Source organism: Leptosomus discolor, chromosome 25, assembly GCF_034619465.1.
Source record: "Leptosomus discolor isolate bLepDis1 chromosome 25, bLepDis1.hap2, whole genome shotgun sequence".
Lineage (NCBI taxonomy): Eukaryota > Metazoa > Chordata > Aves > Leptosomiformes > Leptosomidae > Leptosomus > Leptosomus discolor.
The window spans coordinates 7475685-7495065 of NC_141415.1; the positions used below are offsets into that span (position 1 = coordinate 7475685).

Consider the following 19381-nt stretch of genomic DNA (forward strand, 5'->3'; position numbering starts at 1 on the left):
AGTATTAGTTACGGGAATGTCTCGCTTTTCATGGGGGAAGGCAGGGCAGGGGGTTGTGCGCTGGGATGCTTCGCAGCTTATGTTGCGTTTCGCGTTAAGCTTGGAGCCTGAGGCTGCTGGCGCTGAAGAATGAGTCGGTGCAACTGGTATCATTGTCGTGGGTATGGAAGAGCAGTAGGTGGTCTTGTTAAAAGCAAAATTCAAAGCAAGGATGGTGCTCTTGGAAGTTCAGCTCTGAAACAAACAATTCTGTTGCCCAAATGTCTGTTTCTCTTGGTATTTGTCACTTTTAGGGAAAATGTTCTATTTTGGGCATTTCTCATTTTGACTAGGAAAGACTGAAATGAAGGTGAAATGGCACGATAAATTCTAGACTCACCGGTCCTCCTCTCCCTTGCTTTGCTGTTAGTCACAGCTTTATGGAAGTCCCTCCCTCCGTGGGAGTATTGGGTAGCAGTGCTGGTGGCCAGAAATAGGGGGAGGCTCCTGGGTTTCCCTCTGACAGCTCCTTTCCTACAGTAGCGGCAGGTCTCGCTCTACCAGTAATTCAGAAGAGAGGAAGGGTACAGAACTGTTCCAGCTTGGTCCAAGCCTGCCTGGAGCTCGGCTCATGGGGAGAAGGTGGTGGTTGTCTCCGTCTCCATGGCAAAGGAAAACCTCTTGCTCTCGCGGCACGTGGAGAGCTGCCACAGGCGCTCTTGGCTCAGGCAGCCCAGCTCTTTCAGAAGCTTGAAGAGGTCGTTGCGGAATTTGACGCCAATGAAGGCGTAGAGGAAAGGGTTGAGGCAGCATCGGAAGCAGGCCAGAGTGTAGGTCACATCATCAGCCATGTCAAGCTGCTTGCTCTCCTCGCACGAGCTGGTGTGGTTGAAGGCTGAGATGGTCTTGGCCAGCATGACGCTGTTGTAGGGCAGCTGGAAGACAATGAAGACGATTACCACGGCGATGATGACCTTGATGGCTTTATTCTTCTCGAAGTTGCGGGCCTGGAGTAATGTTTTGATGATGATGAGGTAGCAGACAGACATGACCAGTAGGGGAAATAAGAAGCCAAAGACCATTTGGGACACTTTGATGCCGGTGTTGAAGGTCTGCAAGTCGTTAGCGATGATGGAACAACGGGGATGGTTGTCCGAGTTGTTTACACCACTGTGAACCAGCTCAGGGATTGAGAGGATGAATGCCAGGAGCCAAATGAGGATGCACGTGACCTTGCTGATGAATATCATCCGGGGACGGAAGCGATGGGCCGAGGCGGCCTGCACGATGGCAAAGTACCTGTCGATGCTGATGGACAGGAGGAGCAGCATCCCGCTGAAGAAACTCATTTTGCAGATGCAGTAGACGGCTTTGCAGGCAAACTCCCCAAAAAGCCAGTGCATGGCTGCGCTTGTGGCCCAAAAGGGGAGGGTCAGCAGGAAGAGGATGTCTGCCAGAGCCAGGTTCAGCAAATAGATGTCCGTCATGGTCTTGAGCCTCTTGAAGTAGATGTAGGTGAGCATCACCAGCCCATTCCCCAGCAGCCCCATGAAGCAGATGAGGGAGTACATGGCTGGGAGGAAGGCAGCGCGGAAGTTACGGACTTCCTCCTTCTCACACAGGGTCTCGAACATGGTGTAGTCGATGGTGGTGTTGGAGTCATAGTCATCGGTGACGTTGTTCCCAGCGCAGAACTAGAACAGGGAAGAAGAGAAGAGCGTGTTGGGACAGGTACTGTGCTGCTCCGTGGCGGTGGCGGGAGGGCAGCCTGGCGCTGGCCTGCGAAGACGGCACGAGTACCCCGCCACGGCCCGCAGAGAAGTCCCAGGGAGTTCCCGAGCGATGGCTCGTGCCAGCACCATCAACAGGGTTGGCCAGGTCTCGTGACTGAAAATATTTCCCGTAAATATGTGGGGCTTGGGGTTTTTTGGGGGCTCAAAGCAGGAATCCCATGAGAAATGTTTAGTGCTCAGCCAAAGTAACACCTGCAAACTCTCAGACGTGTGGCTGCTTTCCAGGATGTGTCAGGACCCACGTACAGCTGCGTGTGCGTAGTCAGCTGTCGAGTGAAGCGGGAAAAACAATACATCCTTCAGCGCTCCCCTCCTCTCCGCAGGGATAACATTTCCTCTTGACTCACCTGCTCGTTAGGCATTTTCCAACCTCAGTATTCCCTCCCTTCTCCCACCTGAGATATTCCTGTCGCTCATGTCCCCTTCTCACTCGTGCCAGTGCTAGAAGAGGGCCGCAGCGGTTGTCTCTGTAACCGGCAGCAACCTGGCACGGCGAGCACCAGCGTCCTCCCGGCCTTGCTGGTCCTGGTGCCGCCCCGGCCCCCCAGCGAGGGCTGAGCCTGCCGAGCGCTGAGCAAAGGGCTCCGTGGGGAGGCAAAGCCAGAGCCTCCCTGGGCCGTTTTCTCTGCTAAATTCCGAGAGGTGTCAGTGGGACGGGGAGGAAACGCGGCGAGCGCAGCAGGAAACCGTCACCGTGCCGGCGCGGACACGTTGCTGGTGTCTCATTCAGGCCCCTGCCCCTGATTTAAGTTCTGATTATTCTTGTTTCATCTTCCTACACTGCCATAACCTGCAGGGCAGAGTGAGCTTGCGGTATCTGTACCCTGCTTTTTTGTGACTTATTAGTCTCCAGTACCTTCTCTCCATTGCAGAGATGAAAGGTTTCCCCTGGATACCTCTGCCTGTTATCACTGACTATCTTAGCGCGCTCTCCATCTCGGGCAGGCTTGGCTTTCACCACATCCTGCCTGCTACCTGGAGGCATGCCACCAAAAGTGAAAGGGAAAAGAAGCAGGCTGCAAAGCGCTCTGTGCTCTGCTGAGCCTCTCGGAGGGCCTGAGCCGGGGGCCATGGCGTGGTGGAGGCTGCTGCTGTGGTTGTGGGAGCGCGGGCGCCGGGGCCAGGCCCACGGTTCAGGAGCAGGTCACGGCGTAGCTCAGTGCTTTGGGTTCTCCTTTCCGCTTCAGGCTTGCTCTGAGCAGGAACAGATGGAGGAAGGTGCTGAACTCTTCCTCCTTGGGCACGTCAGCTCTTCAACACTGACCTCAGGTGAAGCCCAGCACTTTGCCCAGGTATTTGCCAAGAGCCAACGAGCTGGCTCTGCACCAGCACTCAGCATAGGATGCTCTTGTCTTTCCTGAAAATGCTTATTTTGGTGCTGGAAGGGAACTTGGTTCTAACAGCCTGGGCCATCTTAAAATCGCAGTGTACGTCATTGCTTCTGTTCTCTCTTTGTTTTCGTTCCTCTTGTTTGTTTTGCCTCTGGCTTCTAGCACCACGCTGCTCTCACCGCCCACCTCCCCAAGGCTGGATCCACAGCATCAGCGGCCGTGTCCCCACGCAGCTCTGCGGGGCTGTGGGTGGCTGCTTTCTGCCTGTCAAAGTTATCTCTTTACCCACAACACAAATGCATCTGGATTTCAACAATGGTATCTTTAACATCTTACCTGAAAAATTAGAGGAAGGCTGAAAACAAGGGTGACCTTTAACGGCTTGCCTGTAGAAGAAGGAGACACTGTGTTAGCGGTTAAGTGGGGTTTTCCACACGATGCTCATGCTGAAAAAGCAGTGGCAGCGTGCTCGACCATGGCATTCTCAACCCCGTGAGGCTCGCCACAGCTGGGTACAGGGAAACGCGATGGAGGTGCTGACAGGATAACCCAGGGTCACAGAGCGAGTTGCTGTCAGAGCACAGGTTAAGTCTCAGGAGTCTGGCCCCTCCAGTTCCGTCTGGAAAGGCTGGTAGCTGAGGGCAGTTAGCTGGCGCACAGTGGACCCGTTTTTCTTTTGTACGTTACTGCTTTTCCTGCAGGCAGTCAGCAGCCCGTCGTCTCCTGTGCCTTGGTCGGAGCTGTGAGGGTTCAGCACACTGAGCCCTCGTGAAAACGTGCGGCCGCGAGGGCCGTCAGCTTGGCCCGGCTGTTCCGACAGTGCGGTGGCTGCGCTGCGGAGCGGGGAAGCTCTGCTCCCCGCCGGGCACGCGTGACTGCAGCTGGCTGAAATTTATTGCCTGTCTCTAAGCGTCAGAGTTGGCTTCTGCTGCCTCTGGATGTGGAGACAGAGGATGCTGACAGCTGGGAGGAAAAATTAAATTCGGAGCCAGATGTGATAATGGTGAGAGCAATCTCAGACAAACAGTTCTTCCTGCTGTGGTTAGCAGAGGCATAGAGGGCAGTGAAAGCTTTCTCTTCGCTCTATTTAAAGCCCGTACCAGCGTCTACCTCAGGCAGATGCGACCGAAAGTTGCTCAAGCTAGAAGGTGATCTGGCCACTGCGAGAAAGCCCTCGCCTCTGCCCTGGCGGGAGCAGAAGCTGTGCCCTTCCTTGGGGGAGAGTTGGCACCGGCTGTTTAGAGCATCGTGCTGCTCACCCTAGGATGTCTCTCTAGGCCCTGGCTAGTTCCCCACGCCGCAGCCCCTCACTTCCCTGCTGGTATCTGGTCCAGGATCACCGAGCAAGGCTGGGGCGGAGGCAGGAGATGCCTTTGGCTTTCAGCTGCCCGTTCCTTCTAGGGACTATGGCTTTCTCCTCATGGCCTGTTTGCTCATAAAGCTGAGTGATTCCTTTGCCCCTCTTGTGTGTAGCAGCCTGTTGTATGCAGCTCAGTTCTGTTTCTTTGCAGAGCTCCTTTGTACCCTCCCCTGCTCTGCCAGTCTCCTGTTCAGGTGTTGCACTGGACCAGGATGATGAACTTCCACTACTTCAGGTAACTGCGACCGTTGCACCAGCATCCCCAGTTTAAATCGTATGCGATAGCATCATTAGTAACAGAGACAGTTACTTTGGTATCTGTGATTGGAGACGCTTGTTTGTACGTGAGCGGTGATGTGTGGGTGAGAGATCCTCAGCCACATGTGAAAGCAGTCGTACTTATCATCGTCAGAGCCTGTACGTGAGCTTCCCACTATGTCTTGTAGAAGTTTGTGCCTCGCCCCCCCCCCCCTTATTTTCGTGTCTCATACTCCTGGGTGCTGAGTTATGTTCACACACCCCTCACTTTCTCTGAATCCTCCTGGGGGAATCTGACAGTGTAGCAGTGCATCGCTCAGGCAGTTCATAGTCAGCCGTGGAGCGTGGCAGGTTGGGCTCGGGGGGTAAGGGGTGAAGATCAGCTAAATGCTTCTGCCTGTATTTTCTGTCGGGCCGGTGGCTTTCACTCTGACCAGTCCCAGACTGCAGGAAGAGGTTTGGTGAGCATCTGGTGTGCTCATCTCTCCCTCCAAGCTGCCGATCTGACTTTCACGTATTACACACAGGAAATACGCTGAAAGCCCAAACCGCTTAAACCTGCTGGTGAGTGTCAGCCAGCCTGGGCTGGAATTGCCCTCCCGGCCTGGGACACAGGCACGGGCTCCCTGACCTGCAAAAACCCCCAGTCATTGGAGTCGTTAGTCTTCTGTTCCACCTTCTTAATGGCCTGGTTTCCAGGGGACTCCTGGAGCTGGTGCCCGTGTCTGCCTGTGGATGGGTAATAGTTAATTATCTCTGCTGGCTCATCTCGGCCACGCTGGGCAGGGGCTGAGGCCTCAAGGCAATCACTTCCTAGAAGCTGTATAACCAGGAGGCAGAGGAGGAGAGCCCCTCTCAGTCCACAGAGGAGAGGCACCAACCTAAACCCCACTCAGTGCATTGCTCTCGGCATTGCTTGGTGTGCATTTTCCTCGTGCCGAGGCCGCGGTGCCGGTGGATGCACCAGCGTGGCCAGCCCAGGGCCATCGCCCGCTGAGCGCGGTACCACCTTCCCCTCCTGTTTTTTTGCATCCCCCCTTCAAGCCCCAGGCCCAGCCCAGCCCTTACTTAATCTGAAAAGTCATGAGTGCACAGCCCTGGTGAGCTGCTGTTCTTTTCTTATTTTTCTTAAATGCACTGTGCAGCATCTAACAGAATAGGACTGATAAAGTGACTCAACTAATGATCCTGAAACAGTTCAGCTAAGTATCATTCCTTTGAAGATCATCACCTTTTTTTTTTCCTCTCAGTTGCTGTTTCAAGTGTGTTAAATGTCAAATGGTTTTTCAGTATAAAAAAAACTTGCACTGTTTCTTCCCCTCTTTCTGCCCCCTCAGCTCAGTCCCCTCAGCTCGTGCCTTTGCAAAGGCATAACCCGGGAGGCAACGCAGCCTCCTGGTCCTCCCGCACGAGTTTGCTGGGTGCGTCCCTGCGTCACCAGTTTTGGGCAGACTGGATGAAATTCTCTTCTCCTGCAGTGCTCTTAGGGGTCCCGGGCAGCAGTGGGGAGGGAGCAAAAGCAAATGAGTTGCAGAGAGGAAATGAGACACCCTCTGGAGTTTAATAGGCAATTTTAGGTAGCTTGCTTTACTTTTTTTTAATTTTTGCTCTAGCAGTTCTGCTCTGTGGGTATTTTCCTGAAGTTTTGTTCCTCAAAATATTAAGAAAAACCCCCCTCTCAAAAGTCCCCGCAAACAGTCAAACTAGAAACCTCATTTATGAAAAGACAACAAAAACCTTTGCAGCAAATGAGTCAGACTCGTTCTAACGCCCCATGTTAGCCCCCATGTGCCTCAGCTGGTGACGCACTGGTCTGCTGCCGTTCTCAAGAGCCCGCTCCTGTCCCGCAGGACCTGCGAGAAGGCAGGAGGAGAATTGCTCCGTGCAAGCGGAGGAGGGCGGGGGTCTGCTCTCTGCTGTTGAGGGCAGGGCATGGGGGAGAGGGGCCAGCCACCCCTCGGTTTTGAAAGCCTTCCTCCACAGAGCAAGGCTGAGGGGTGGGGTTCATCCCAGTGAGCTCTAGCCCTTGGGATCTGGTTAGTTGTTTAGGCTCCCTCCCTAGAAAGAGAGGGGTGATTTTAAGGCCTGGTTCAGCTGCCGCGGGGTCGGTGCCTGGGGTGCAGTTCCCGCTGTGCTACGGCGGAAGGGTCGGTGGGTTGGCGCGGGTGAGTCCCATCCACTTTGTCTGAACCTCCCTCGGCATCAGCAGCCGATCTTAACAGGACAAAGCAGCTGCAGCCGCAGTGAGTCCCACCGGGTGTGCCTAGAACAGCCTCTGGCCGAGAAGTACTTGGTGGCGGAAGGTCTACCCGGAGGAGGAAAGAGGAGCAGGAGCACGACCGCGCAGGATGGTCAAAGCGGACGGGGCAAGCGGAGTCCTGCAGGGTGAGGCACTGGGTCGGCTCCTCCGCAGGCGGGGCAGGCTGTGAGCGGGACCAGCGTGGAGGAGCGGCTGCTCACCGCTGCCGGGGCCGGGGAGCGCACGGGGGAGCAGCGAGAGCTGGGGGCGCCGCAGGCAAAGCCGAGCGAACCGGCTCTGGCTCAGCCCTCGCGGTGGAAGGAGGTTTTTGTGTTGGCCAGAGCGGCAAAGCAAGTTTCAGTCTCGAGCACCTTGGCACCGTGTAGGCAGTGAGTAACGTACTGTTTGTAGCTGTAAACGTGTACCGGTTTCTGGTGCCTCTTCACCATCGGTGTAGTAGGCTTTTGGGGAAAGAACCGGATAGTTCTGAGAAAAATGAATCATCCTTAAATGATGTAATGACTGTTGGCAGTTAACAGCTCAGTGCCTATTCTCCCTGTTGCTTTTCCCCTCTACTTCTCACAACTGGCAGAGGAAAGATACCATCATCTCAGGAGTGAACTGACCCGATGAAACTAAGTCATACTTCTATTTCATGTGTTCATAGATCTGTTACAGAAGAAAGTTGATAATTACCTGCCTCCACCCCTTTTAGGAAATTGTGAATCAAAAGACAAGCAGAGAGATGCAAGTTAAAAAACTCATTCTTAAGTGAGCCAGTTGTGTTTCCTACAAAACTGGTGTGTTTTTTTTTTTTTTTTTTTAAAAAAGCAATAATGCTGTGCATCTTCCACTGCTGTGAAATCTTTCTTTTGGAATATTTCCCTGAAATACAATAGGACAAAAAACCCAAAGCAGGAAAATTGTCATCCTTTTCTTGTCAAGTTCTCACTAATTCTTTTTCCTGTCATAATTACCTTTACCAATTAGCTGAAATCAGCTAATTTGTCCCCCCAAATACCAAACCCCTTAAAACAAGAAGCCTACAGAACGCCCACGGGATGTTGCAGAGGTCAAAAGTTTAAATGGGAGAAGGGTGATGTGTGGTGAACGGGTCCAGCTGGGTCACGATGTGTTGGTTCGGACACAGGGATTCCAAAATTCGGGGACTGCCTAAGCCATGGATGGCCAGAAGCTGCGAGGAGGCGTCCATGAGAAGAATCCCTCTGCCCCTTCCCTGCCTCTGCCTGGTGGGTCCCATGGGCCCAGTACCTCCAGTGGGCACCGCTGGAGCGTTCTGTGTCCCCAGTTCAGCTGCTTTTCCCCAGTGACGCTTGAGAGGCTGAGAGACCCTGAGCTCCCCCTTCCTAACTCAGCGCAGGCTTCAGCACCGCCCGCACTCTACAGGGCTTCACATTCAGACCCCGTGGAACATCCCTCTGCTTCATCCAGGAATCCCTGCAGACCTTTCAGGAGGAGGAAGCCCTGACTAGAAAATGAGGACTAGTTTGGGGGCTGAAACAGCAGATGAAGATGCAAAGAAGTGGTTATTTCCCCAGCTGCTCCAGCCTAGCTCTCTGTGTCATTTTGCATGAGTCGCTTTAGGTTTTTGCATCTTAATTTCTTCAAAAAAGGAGAGGGCGATAGTCCCTGTTCCTGTGCTAGTCTAAGGCACCTGTAGGGAGCTGGGTGCTCAGATCTCAGCGTGTCCACAGCCTGGCTCTGGCTCTGGCTCTGGCTGCAGCACTTCACACAGGCCGTCACCTCCCTGCCGGCTGCAGCGTGGGGAAGCACAGGGAACCCTCGCACATCCCGGTTCATTTAGAGCTCTGATTTGGGAATGCCACAGAGAAAAGGCAGCCGCGCCTCCCACTTCAGCCCTACAAAGCTGAAGTCATTGCACCTGGAACAGGATTTTACTGGGATGAACTCTGTGGCTTCTGTCCCGTCCCTCTCTCTGTCCTTAGTACAGCTCTGACCTACTCTCTGGCAGAGAAGGGTAGTGGTGGTGTTGTAACCCCGGTTTGGTTAATCTGGTTATAAACTCACTTTCCCACCTGAGCTATTGCATTTGTCCCTCTTCCCTGCACACCCTCAGTCACGCTGGGATTAGTGTTTGCAAATATTTGAGCAATAAAAAAAAATAACCCCAAATAAACCCAGAGTAAACGGTACGGTCGTAGAGGAAAGAAGAGCCTGCGTCTTATCTGTCACATCTCCAACCCACAGAGCCATTCCCCTCCTGTGGCTGCCCACCTACTCGAGCTCCTGGAAGTTGGTGCCTGCAGAGCACTGGGTGTGAGAGAGCAATAACAAATGGCAAAAGAAAGTTTGAAAACTTCATCAGGAAACAGAAACGAGCTGTCTTGTGCCTCCAGGGCTAATGGGATGTCACAGACCAGAGAGGAGAGGCTTCTCTTGCTTCCCTGCTCCCCTCTGCGTGCGTCGTGATGGGGCGATGCAGGGGAATGCAGACCCCCCCCCCAGGGCGCTGACTTAGGGCTGTTCCAGCTCTCAGCAGGTGCAAACCCATCATTTTTGCAGCAAAGTTTTGTTGCTGCAGTGAAGCTGTTTATTAGTAGAAACAGTTTGCGAAAGACTGGACAGACGTAGCCAACAACCACCTCAGGTATGCTTGCTCCTAATTCCTTGATTTAGTCGCTGAATGAAAATGTTGCCAAAGAGATGGCATTCCCTTTTTTTAAAAATTTATTTTCTGTTAAGAGCATAGAAGAAAAAGTATAAATTATGTGAGGAGAGCTCGTTTGCTTTGGGACAAAATAGCCCCTTGAAATTGCCTCCGAGCCTGTTTTTTCTGTGTGTTTATTCCTGAGGTAATTGATTCAAGTTTCTTGAGCTTGTGAAAGAGAACTTTGCTTTTTTTTTTTTTTTTTTTTTTTCTTTAAATAGTAAATACGAGGAAGAGGAAAGTCTTTTATATTGTTTAAATACTGTGTTAAAAACGCTTCCTCCCTGTGTCACAGGGCATGAATGTGGGCATTATTAATAAAGCTGAAGGCAAAGCCAGAGGCTGCAGAACAGGTACTCACCACCATCCATGGTCGTGTGTCAAACAGAGATGCAGTCACAGGGTTGGCAAGAGCATCGTACGTTCCAGCGCAGCCTCGACGCGCCGCGGCTCCTGCCAGAGACCCCCTTTGGGAAGCTCCCTCTTTTATACTTCCTGCACCTCCGCAAGAAGCTCATGACACGCCCTGGCCTCGCTGACATTTTGTAGACCCTCCTCCTCCTCCTCCTCGTGCTCTCGCCAGCGCAGGAAAGCCGCGCTGCGTGCCACGCTGCCTGCAGACGCTCGGGCTGCTCAGGTGCTTCCTCCGCGCGCGCAGCCACGGGCCGCACACATGCGCTTCATACCCAGGCTCGGTAAAATGCAGCGGGTTCTGCTTTTGCACCGACGTGTGGGAAGTTGTCTGTGGTGGGGGGACAAGGGGAAGGCGTCTCCTTTCTTCTTATCTCTCCTCTCCACCTCTTCATCTGCCCGAGCATCCACCAGATGTTCCCAGTGCTGTAGGAAACAGGGAGGGTCCCCGTCTCCTCCACCAGACCCTTTCTGGGGCAGGTGTTCAGCTTCCACATGAAAAACCTCAGTGCGCAGGACTGCCGGCCGCCAGCATCCCTTTGCCCTTCTCCACGTGCTTGCATTATCAGCAGCTCAAGGGAGTAAGTGGACTTCCTCTCCCTCTTTCTGCTTTTGGGTGTTTTTGTGTTACCATCTGCTTAGTGTCAGCATGCACAATCTTCCTCCAAAGGTTTGCGCCTTTGCGGTCCCCCGCCTTCCCCACCGCGTCACTGCGGAAGGTTCAGCCCTCAGGACGCAGCCCTGGCCGGAGCGCGCTCAGCTCTGGTCCCTGCCTCGACAGGGAGTCACTTCAGCCAGTCCTGTTCCTAAATGGCTCAGCTTCAACACCAGTTGGTGGCTTTTGTTTCGTGGCTGTCCAAGGTGGACACCTCTTGGAACAGGCTCCTCTGACAGGTGGAAACATCACCAGCAGCTCATGAACTCGCTTTCCTTCCAGGGTGATTCAAAAGTATTCGCTTCAGCATCTTGTCCTCAGCATCTTGTTACATCCGTCAGTGCTGTTCTGCAGCTGGGACAGATGAAAAAATAAAGCATCACAGGATGGGTCCCGGCCGGAGCTTACCATCCCTAATGGGTTCAAAAGCACCTGGCATCTTGGGGCTTGTCCTGGAGCTCAGCACACAGGTCACCCGCTCGGCGCTGCGGGGCAGGTGGAACAGCTCAGGGTGGACCCAAAGGAGCCAATTCGCTGGGCAGGGAATGTCCAAAACCAGCCAGAAAGCCCAGTCTCAGGGAAGACGGAGAACGCAGCTCAGGCAGTGCCGATGTGGCTGGGAGACCCCTAAAAAGGCACTATTCTGCTTCAGCAGGCTGCAAAACCTCTGCTACCGCTGCTGCGTCGAGGCTAAGTTAGAGACAACATGTTTACTCTGCATCAGACAAATAACTGCGTAGTTAAAGAGCTGATATAAAAGGCATCTGTGCCAGGCAGCCCCTGTCTGGCTCTCGTGAATCACTACCCTTTTCAGGGTAAACTTACAGTCTCTTATTTAATTATCTGCCCATTATATGGGGTAGATGTTACGAGGAGCAGATAAGTTGTGTTAGATGGGTTGGTCACGTCAGCACCAGCCCCCAGCCCTGCTGCGTGTGTAACCCTCCGAGGCAGAATCCAGCCCCTGCCAGTGCCTTCAGCCAGCGTCCGAGCAGGAGTGTCTTTGTGAATCACACCTTTCCTGAACGTCAGAACACCACGACCGGGGAATGCTCGGTTGTCTGTGGCTCTTGGGGAAAGGAAACACTTTTCACTGCCGGCCAGGGCTGGTTTGTTTCCCTCCAGTGTAGTTTAGCACTGGAAGATCTGAATCATAGAATGGTTTGGGCTGGAAGGGACCTTTAAAGGCCACCTGCTCCAACCCCCTGCAGGGAGCCGGGCCATCTTTAGCCCGATCAGGTTGCTCAGAGCCTCATCCAGTCTGACCTGGAATGTTTCCAGGGACGGGGCTTCTGCCACCACTCTGGGCAGCCTGTGCCGGCATCTCCCCACCTTCATTGTGAACAGTTTCTTCCTTCTATCCAGCCAAAATCTGCCCTCCTTTAGTTTAAAACCGTCACTCCTTGTCCTATCACAACAGGCCCTGCTACAAAGATTGCCCCATCTTTCCCATAGGCCCCTTTAAGTACTGAAGATTGTGTGGTGTTAAAAAGCCAGCAGTACTGTCGAATGTTTCTGTTGAAATTATTTTCAGATAGTGTAATGGCTAACCACGGCCAAAAGAGGACTTCAGAGGATTCCAGTACACAGAAGTGTCTGGTCCTAAACCTACTGATCACGTGCTGCCTGGTTTTAGCACCAACTGCTTCAGCCTGAAGGCAAATGTTCCACTCCAGAGCTCTCTCAAGCCCAAATGAAATATATCTGAAGTCAAGGATCCTGTGGGTGGTCTCAGATCCTGCGTGAGCACCCGTCCGCAGGTTCAGACCCTCCGTAGCCATTGTGGCAGCCCAGCTGCCACTTCAAAACCTTCTCAGTGTTTCCCTCTCAGCCGGCCCGTGCCCCTGTGGTTCTGATCCCATCCTGGGGTGCTTGATGTGCGGGACGCTGGGGCTTGGACACTCTCAGCCTCTTCATCTGGCCTCACAGAGGGTGACCCGTGCTTCCCTTGGCGCTCTCTAAGCACACATCACTGCCTTTTCAGCGCTCGCTTTTGGCTTAGCTTGGTAGGCAGGTGCAGTTCACATCTCTGCAACTATTTATTGCTCTGTTTTCCTTTTGTTCATCAGTTATCCAGGCAGGTACGCCGCCTTTGAGAGTTTTATCTTCTAACCGCTTCCGCCGACAAGGACCAGCGATCAAAGGCTTCTCTCAGGTACTGGCAGAATACTTAGAAGTGGTGGGTGTAAAGCCTTTAAAGTCACGGTGTGTCGGTGGGAGGGTGCAGGGAGAGGCCCGGTCGCCTAGACGTGCTCTGCACTCGCACGGCTACCAGAGGGCGGGCGGGGGGAGGCTGTAAGGCGGCACCTCAGCGCATCCATCCCCGGCTCCGTGGTGGCTGAAGCCAAGGACAAGGGGAGAAAGGAGGCGGGCGGATGGTTTGCAGTTTGTTTTCTGCACGTACTCCCAGGCTTTAACTTCAGAGTTTTGGTACGTGCCAAGTTCAGGGTTGTCAGAGCCCATTCAAGCCAGTAGTTTTCCTTAAAAAAAGAACGGGAATATTTTAAGACAAACAATTTACTACAACTTTGTGACACCGAATCTTCTTGCACAGTCATGTTTTATACCCAGGGAGTTTTCAAAACGTTTATTAAAGCTTTGCTTCATTTGGTTGTGTGTATTTGCAGTCTGTTTCGTGCCTGGGTGATTCTGTCCCTTTGACGTACTCCCTTGAACGCCTGCGCCCCGTGAGCTGTCCTGTACCAGCTGTGGTCCTGCAGGAACAAACTCACCGCAGCTCCCAGCGGTGCCAGGCCTGGTCTGCGCGCGAGAAAGCCGCGCCGTGCTGTTGCTCACAGAACACATTTGTTACCCTAAAGTCAAATTAACTATAAAAACATAGCCCAGTTACCAGGTGTTGGCAGTCTCAGGTTAGAGCCCAGGTTACTCTGCTCACCTCCACTGCAAGAAGGGTGGAAACCGGTGGCTGCAGTTGGTTGCCCGGGTTGCGGCGCTAGAGCTAACGGCAGTTGTTCATCAACACGGCCTCTCAAGAGAAAATGCAGTTCCTAATAAATTCCACAGGAAATTAGCTCAGAAAGAAAGATTTCGGTTCAGGTTGGTTCCACTTGAACTGAAACATTGAATTTGCTGAAGTGAATTGAAACACGTAATCTTGAATTGATCGGACAATGAACTGCAGCTCGTTCAGCACCGAAACACCTCCTGGGAATTTAGTGCCTGTACTTCGCGTCTGCGGCCTGTGTGTAGAACTGGGCTTCTGCAGTCTGTCCTTCAGCTGAGTTGCACGGACGTCCCAGGGGGGAAGAGATCCCGGTGCCTCACAGGGGAGCTGCCATCCAGCACGCACCGGCTGCGGGATCTCAGCCAGCAGAACTCCTCCGGCCGTACCGCGCCTCACGAGGGGTAACTCGTGCTGAGAAAAGCGCAGCACAAGGTGGTTTTACATCCGGAATTCCAAGCCGTCCTGTGTTTTCCCCTAATCTTGCTTTAAGTGAGTCGGGATGAACACAGGCTTTGAACTGCCACTTTCTCACGGGTGGAGAGGCCGTGCCGCTGCAGCCGGCTCTGCCCGGGGCTGCGCCAGAGCCCCCGCACCGCGCTGGGGGTCGGCTCACACGGCGCGGTGCGAGCGGTTTCGGGTGGGCAGACGGACAATACTGGGGTCCAGCTTCAGGCTGAGCTCTGGGGAGGGCTGTGCCTACGAGTAAAAGCACCCCAGTCAGGTGTGAAGTCAAATCCAGGTGTTGTAGGTCCCTTGCTCTCTGCTGACCTGTCCTTCTCTTTCCCTGCACGCTGCCACAGGACAGCATGGAGCACCAAAGGGAACACCAGCGACGTCCGCCTGCTCTCAGCTCGGTTCTGCTTTTCCACAGACCCAAACCACCAGGAAGGGTGGAAGGTTGGCCAGAGTCACCGGCACGGGAGCACTGGTGAGTGAAGGGTGGATACACCTACGATACCTTACGCAGCTGCCCGCTTCCCAGTAACGTCCCTCCTCTTGCATCAGGGAGAGCCCCGACGTCTCCTCTGCTGTTCTGCTTTGCCCGGCAATGCCAAACCGAGACACTCGGGATCTCCCCCCTCCGGTTTTGCCTCCTGCCCAAACGCCCCTCTCAGCTCTCGAGCTGCTGAGCTGGCGTTTGGGAGTCACAGAGGGAAAGTTTGTGTGTCAGCGTTGGTGGGTTTACTCCGGGGGGAGGCTTTGGTGCAGCCATTCCTCAAGCAAACGAAATAGCAGAAGTGAAATTGTGAGTAAATTCCTGACATTATGAGCGGTACCGAGCTGGGATTCCTCAGCGGGGGGAGTTCTTACAGCGGCTGTAGGGGGATGTCCTGAAAAAAACCCACTATCTCATGACTGTGATCTTACCACGGGGTTATTAAAAGATCCTTATCCTCCCATCAGAGGAAGTAATCTGCGCAGCGGGCAGGCTCCTATCAGGGACATGCAGTTGCCCAGGTTGCCTGTTGGTCAGCCACAGGAGGGAAGGGCACACGCTTGGTGTCACTGGGAATTCACCTTTGTCATGCCTGCGTCATGTCACGGGTGATGGGCTTTCTCTCCAGTTCTTTTCTGGAGAAAAAACCACCAGTTTGACGAGGCTGGTGTCTGCTCTGCACTAGAGCAACTTCCTCCACCCGCAGTCCAGGAATCGAGCTGTGACGAGGGAAACGTACCCAGAGACGCAAGTGGGGAGAGGTCAGGCTGGCGGAACACAGCCGCTCCGCTGGCCAGCGCTGAGGCGAGGGGACAGGCCCGGTGATCGGCCGCTGACCGCCTGTGCTGCTGGTTCCCGTGTCCCCTCGGGTCAGGGTGGGTGACTTCCCTCGAGATCTGCTCGGCTGTGCTTGCCCCCACGACCCGCAGGAGCCTGCGATGAACCAACGGATCCTTTCCGGCCTGAAGCAACCTGGAAGGGACAGTGGCCACCCCAGAACGACAGACGGGGAAAGGAGAGGGGGTAAAAACTACGCAGGACTCCTGGGATGTTACAGGACCCGTGCTGGGGAGGGTGCACGGCCGCCGGTTGTGTCTAGAGAGGATGTTGAAGCCTCCCCTGTCCATCATTCCTGCCCGGGTGGGGAAACTGCTGGGAGGTTCCCCCAGGATCTGGAACACTAGTGAGCAATGAGCTGTTCAGGGGGACAGGAGAGAGCAGCGTGTCTCCTAAAGAGACCTGCGGGTTCACGCGCCTGCTGGCCGTGGGGCGAGCATCCTTCCTGCAAGCCGGAGTCACCACGTCCAAAAGGTGCGAGATTCAACACCGATCCCCTGCGGTCTTCGAAACAAAGCTGGGTAGAGACACAGGGAATAGTCCCATCAGTGGCTTCTCCCAGAGGAGCTCGTTCTATCTCAGACCTGGCGTTCTTCATCCCTGGGCTTAAAAGATAATGATAAAAAAATCATATGGTGATTTTTCATTTGGTTTCTGTTGTCACTCTTTCTGGTTTGGCTCCCTCTCCCCCCACACCTCCAGAACTGGTGCCAGGATTAAAGTGGCTTTTTCTTGCCTTTTTAATAGAATTGAGTGAAGAAAAAAAAACAACAACAAATTGAAACTAGGTGTTTACAGAAATTACAGACTTTTGTAAGTCACAAGTGAAGCCGTACGTGATACTTTACACCAAAATAAGACACCAGCCCAATAACTGCAAAACCACTTCAAAAAAAACCCCTTGAAGACTGTGGAAAAAAAAGCGTCAAAGCGAAAGAAGGGAACTGAGAACAAAACCAGTGAGAGAGACCCAAAGCAGAGCAGGATCCGTGCTTTCAACCTATGGTCTAGCGGCCGACCTCCGACCTCCGCTTGGTTGTCGGTACAAATCCCCCTGGGGAGGGGCTGGCAGGGCTCGCTGTCAATCGTACCCTGCTTACGCAGGGGGGACCTCAGCCAGGAGTCAGAGCACTTGGGGAAGCGCTCGACACCCCGAGCAAGCGCCTGCCCGGGAGCACGGGGTGCGGTTACAGCCCGTCCGGCAGCGCCAGCAGCGCCCGCCTGCGGGGCAGTGTCCTGGGTTACAGTGTAAAATGTGCCAAAAGGAAAAAAAAAGTACTCTATGACCATCTTCAGGAGCTGTTGAGACCAGGTGGGGCGGTGCTCCCTGCCTCCCCCCTCTGGACTATCTCCTGTTAATGGCCCATCAGGGAACTGCCTCATGACTCCCCATCCCATTGTGAGATGCTCCGCCCGGGGGGGAAGGAGCCAAGCAGTCCATGCCAAATAAAAACGGAGATCTCTAACACCCTAGCAGCCTTCTTCCACTGGATTCCCAGAGGAGCTTTTCCCCCCACTGGAGTTCCAGAGGATAAGAGCTACCTACCTACCACTGGACCTTCGGAGGAAGACCAGACCCTTTTACCTGATTGCTGCTTCCACAGAACTACACCCATCGCTTCAGGAGGACTGCAGCCAGCATCTTATCGGACTGCTACTGCCACCCTAACAGGGTGTCGGGTTGTATTCCTGACTCTGTCAGTGTAAACCAGGGGGTTGTTTTGTTTTTTTCCCTGCCTTGTGTTATATATATATATATATATTAGTAAAGAACTGTTATTCCTATTCCCCATATCTTTGCCTGAAGGCCCGTTCATTTCAAAATTACAATAATTTGGAGGGAAGGGGGTTGCACTCTCCATTTCAAGGGAGGCTCCTGCCTTCCTCCGCAGACACCTGTCTTTCAAACCAAGACAGGCGGCAGCGGCGGCTCATGCCCGAGGTGCCCGGGAGCTGCTCTCTGCCCTCTGCCGAGGTTGTTCCAGCACCTGCTCGCCTCTGCCTCGGCCGGCAGCGGGAGTCACCGAGAGAGCAGGCGGCAAAGCCAAGACTCCAGAGCCGCCCGCTCTCCTCTGACCACGGGCGGAGCCGTTCCCGACAGCGGGGCCCTGCTGACCCCCGCGCCCGCCCATCCCATCCCCTTCCCGGCGGGAAGCAACTCGGCGAAGCCGTGCCCGGCGCGTTCCGCGGGTGCCGAATGAGAGACGTGGAGCGCGATGCCCGCGTCGGTGGGGGAGCTGCTGCGGGGCAACGCCAACAGGCGGGAGGTGCTTTCTGCTCGAGGCGAGATCCAAATCCATAAAAACCCGCTGGAGCGGTGGCAGGTTCGCACGTGAGCCCGAAGCCTGTGACGGGCTCAGGAGAGCAGCCGGCAGCCCCGGCTGCCCAGCGCAGCGCTACCGCGGGCAGGTGCCGGAGCCCAACGGCCGCGCTGAGCGGGACCTGCTGCTCGCCCACAGCAGCTCTGGCACTAAAATCCTGGCAGGGTCCAGCTCTGGAGGTTTTAGTGCAACGCAGCGCAGACAAACACGGAGTGTTTGTGCAAACTGTTGCACCCGCGTGCCTCACCTCCGCAGCGCTGCTCGAGCCAAAGCCCTGGCGCATCCCTGTCACTTTGCTGTGAAATCCTGCCCTGCCTCAGCGGAGGAGACAGTTTGTGGTACAAAACAAAAGTCATTTAACCCTTGCACTCAAAAATCCCAGAAACTGTCACTAACAAACGTTGGATTTTTTCCCTGAAGCGTACGAGGGTGTCACAGAGTGACGTCCTGATGCATTAACACGCACGGGCTGAAGCGGGTTAGTGAAACTGCGCTGAGCCCACACAAAGACACTCTGATTCAGAATTAACGTGATCTTAATTGAATTTAGCTTAATTCACACTGAAAGTTAAACTCTAAGTTACCCTTGTTGACTAATTGAATCACTGTGGCAGGGTTACTGAGCGGCGTCACGTCAAGTTACCCAAGGGCGAAGCGGCAACTACGTCGGGTCTCGGGGGAGACGCGGTACCTGCAGCGAGAGCCTGGCTCTCCCCAGCCGAGGACAGGGGCTGGGCTGCGCGCCTCTCAGCGGAGCTTTGCCTGGGCTCAGCCCGCAGACCTTTGCTGCTGCAAAAGGGGTTTTACCCTCTTCTCTTTGGTCACATTTATCCGAGAGCAGCTTAAACATAAAGTCTAGGGCTAATACTTGAATTTCTGCCACTTGCACAGGGACGTGGCTTCAGGTTGGTTCCAGCTTCTGGTACGAGACATGGAGGGACTCGAAGCACCATCCAGCAGCACGTTCAAGACGATGCTGGAAGCCTGAGCCTTCCCCGGGGCGCACACCACCTAGAGCTGCAGGAAAGCGTTCCTCGCGCCCTCCTTACCAGGTATCTTGTCTGTGAACGACCTTTCCCTGTGCCCCACGCCCAGGGGTCTTCCAGGGGATCTCTTTGGCGAAGCATTTTTCACTACAGCTCTTTCATTGTTAGAAAGTTGGAAAAGGGAAGAAGATCGAGTCCAAGTTCTTTTTAACACTTTTAACTTCTCTTTGCCATAATCCCGACAAAGCTGGGAACCCGTAACCGCCCCTCGCAGCCGTAAGCGGAGGCAGGCGAGTCCGTCCGCTCGCCGGCGTGACGTGGTGTGAGCAGCAGCCTGGCGAGGTGGGGGGAGTTAAATTCACAGCCTGGGTAACCGCGTGGTGTGAAGCCCCGATCACCGTCGTAACCAGCGTGTGCTGCCGCAGATGCTGGTGCTGCCGCAGGTGCTGGTGCTGCCGCAGGTGCTGGTGCTGCCGGCTGGCGCTGGGGACCATGCAGGGACCCACGAGCGGTTTGCAGCCAAGGGCGTTTGCTTTCCCCGCGATCCATCTCCGGCGCCGACGGCAGGAGGTTGAGAGACGCCTGGTGGCAGCGCGGGCTCCAGCCCATCGCCCCTGCGA

At 54.4% G+C, this 19381-nt stretch overlaps 1 protein-coding gene across 1 annotated transcript; it reads right to left on the reverse strand.

Moving 5' to 3' along the window:
- Positions 1–608: 608 nt before the first annotated feature.
- CCR7 (C-C motif chemokine receptor 7) lies at positions 609–10020 on the reverse strand. The gene is made up of 3 exons (XM_009948015.2): positions 10011–10020; positions 3440–3489; positions 609–1673 (listed from the first exon to the last, which is right to left on the reverse strand). Exons 1-3 carry the CDS (start codon positions 10018–10020, stop codon positions 609–611), a joined length of 1125 nt encoding a protein of 374 aa, XP_009946317.2.
- Between the last annotated feature and the right edge of the window lie 9361 nt (positions 10021–19381).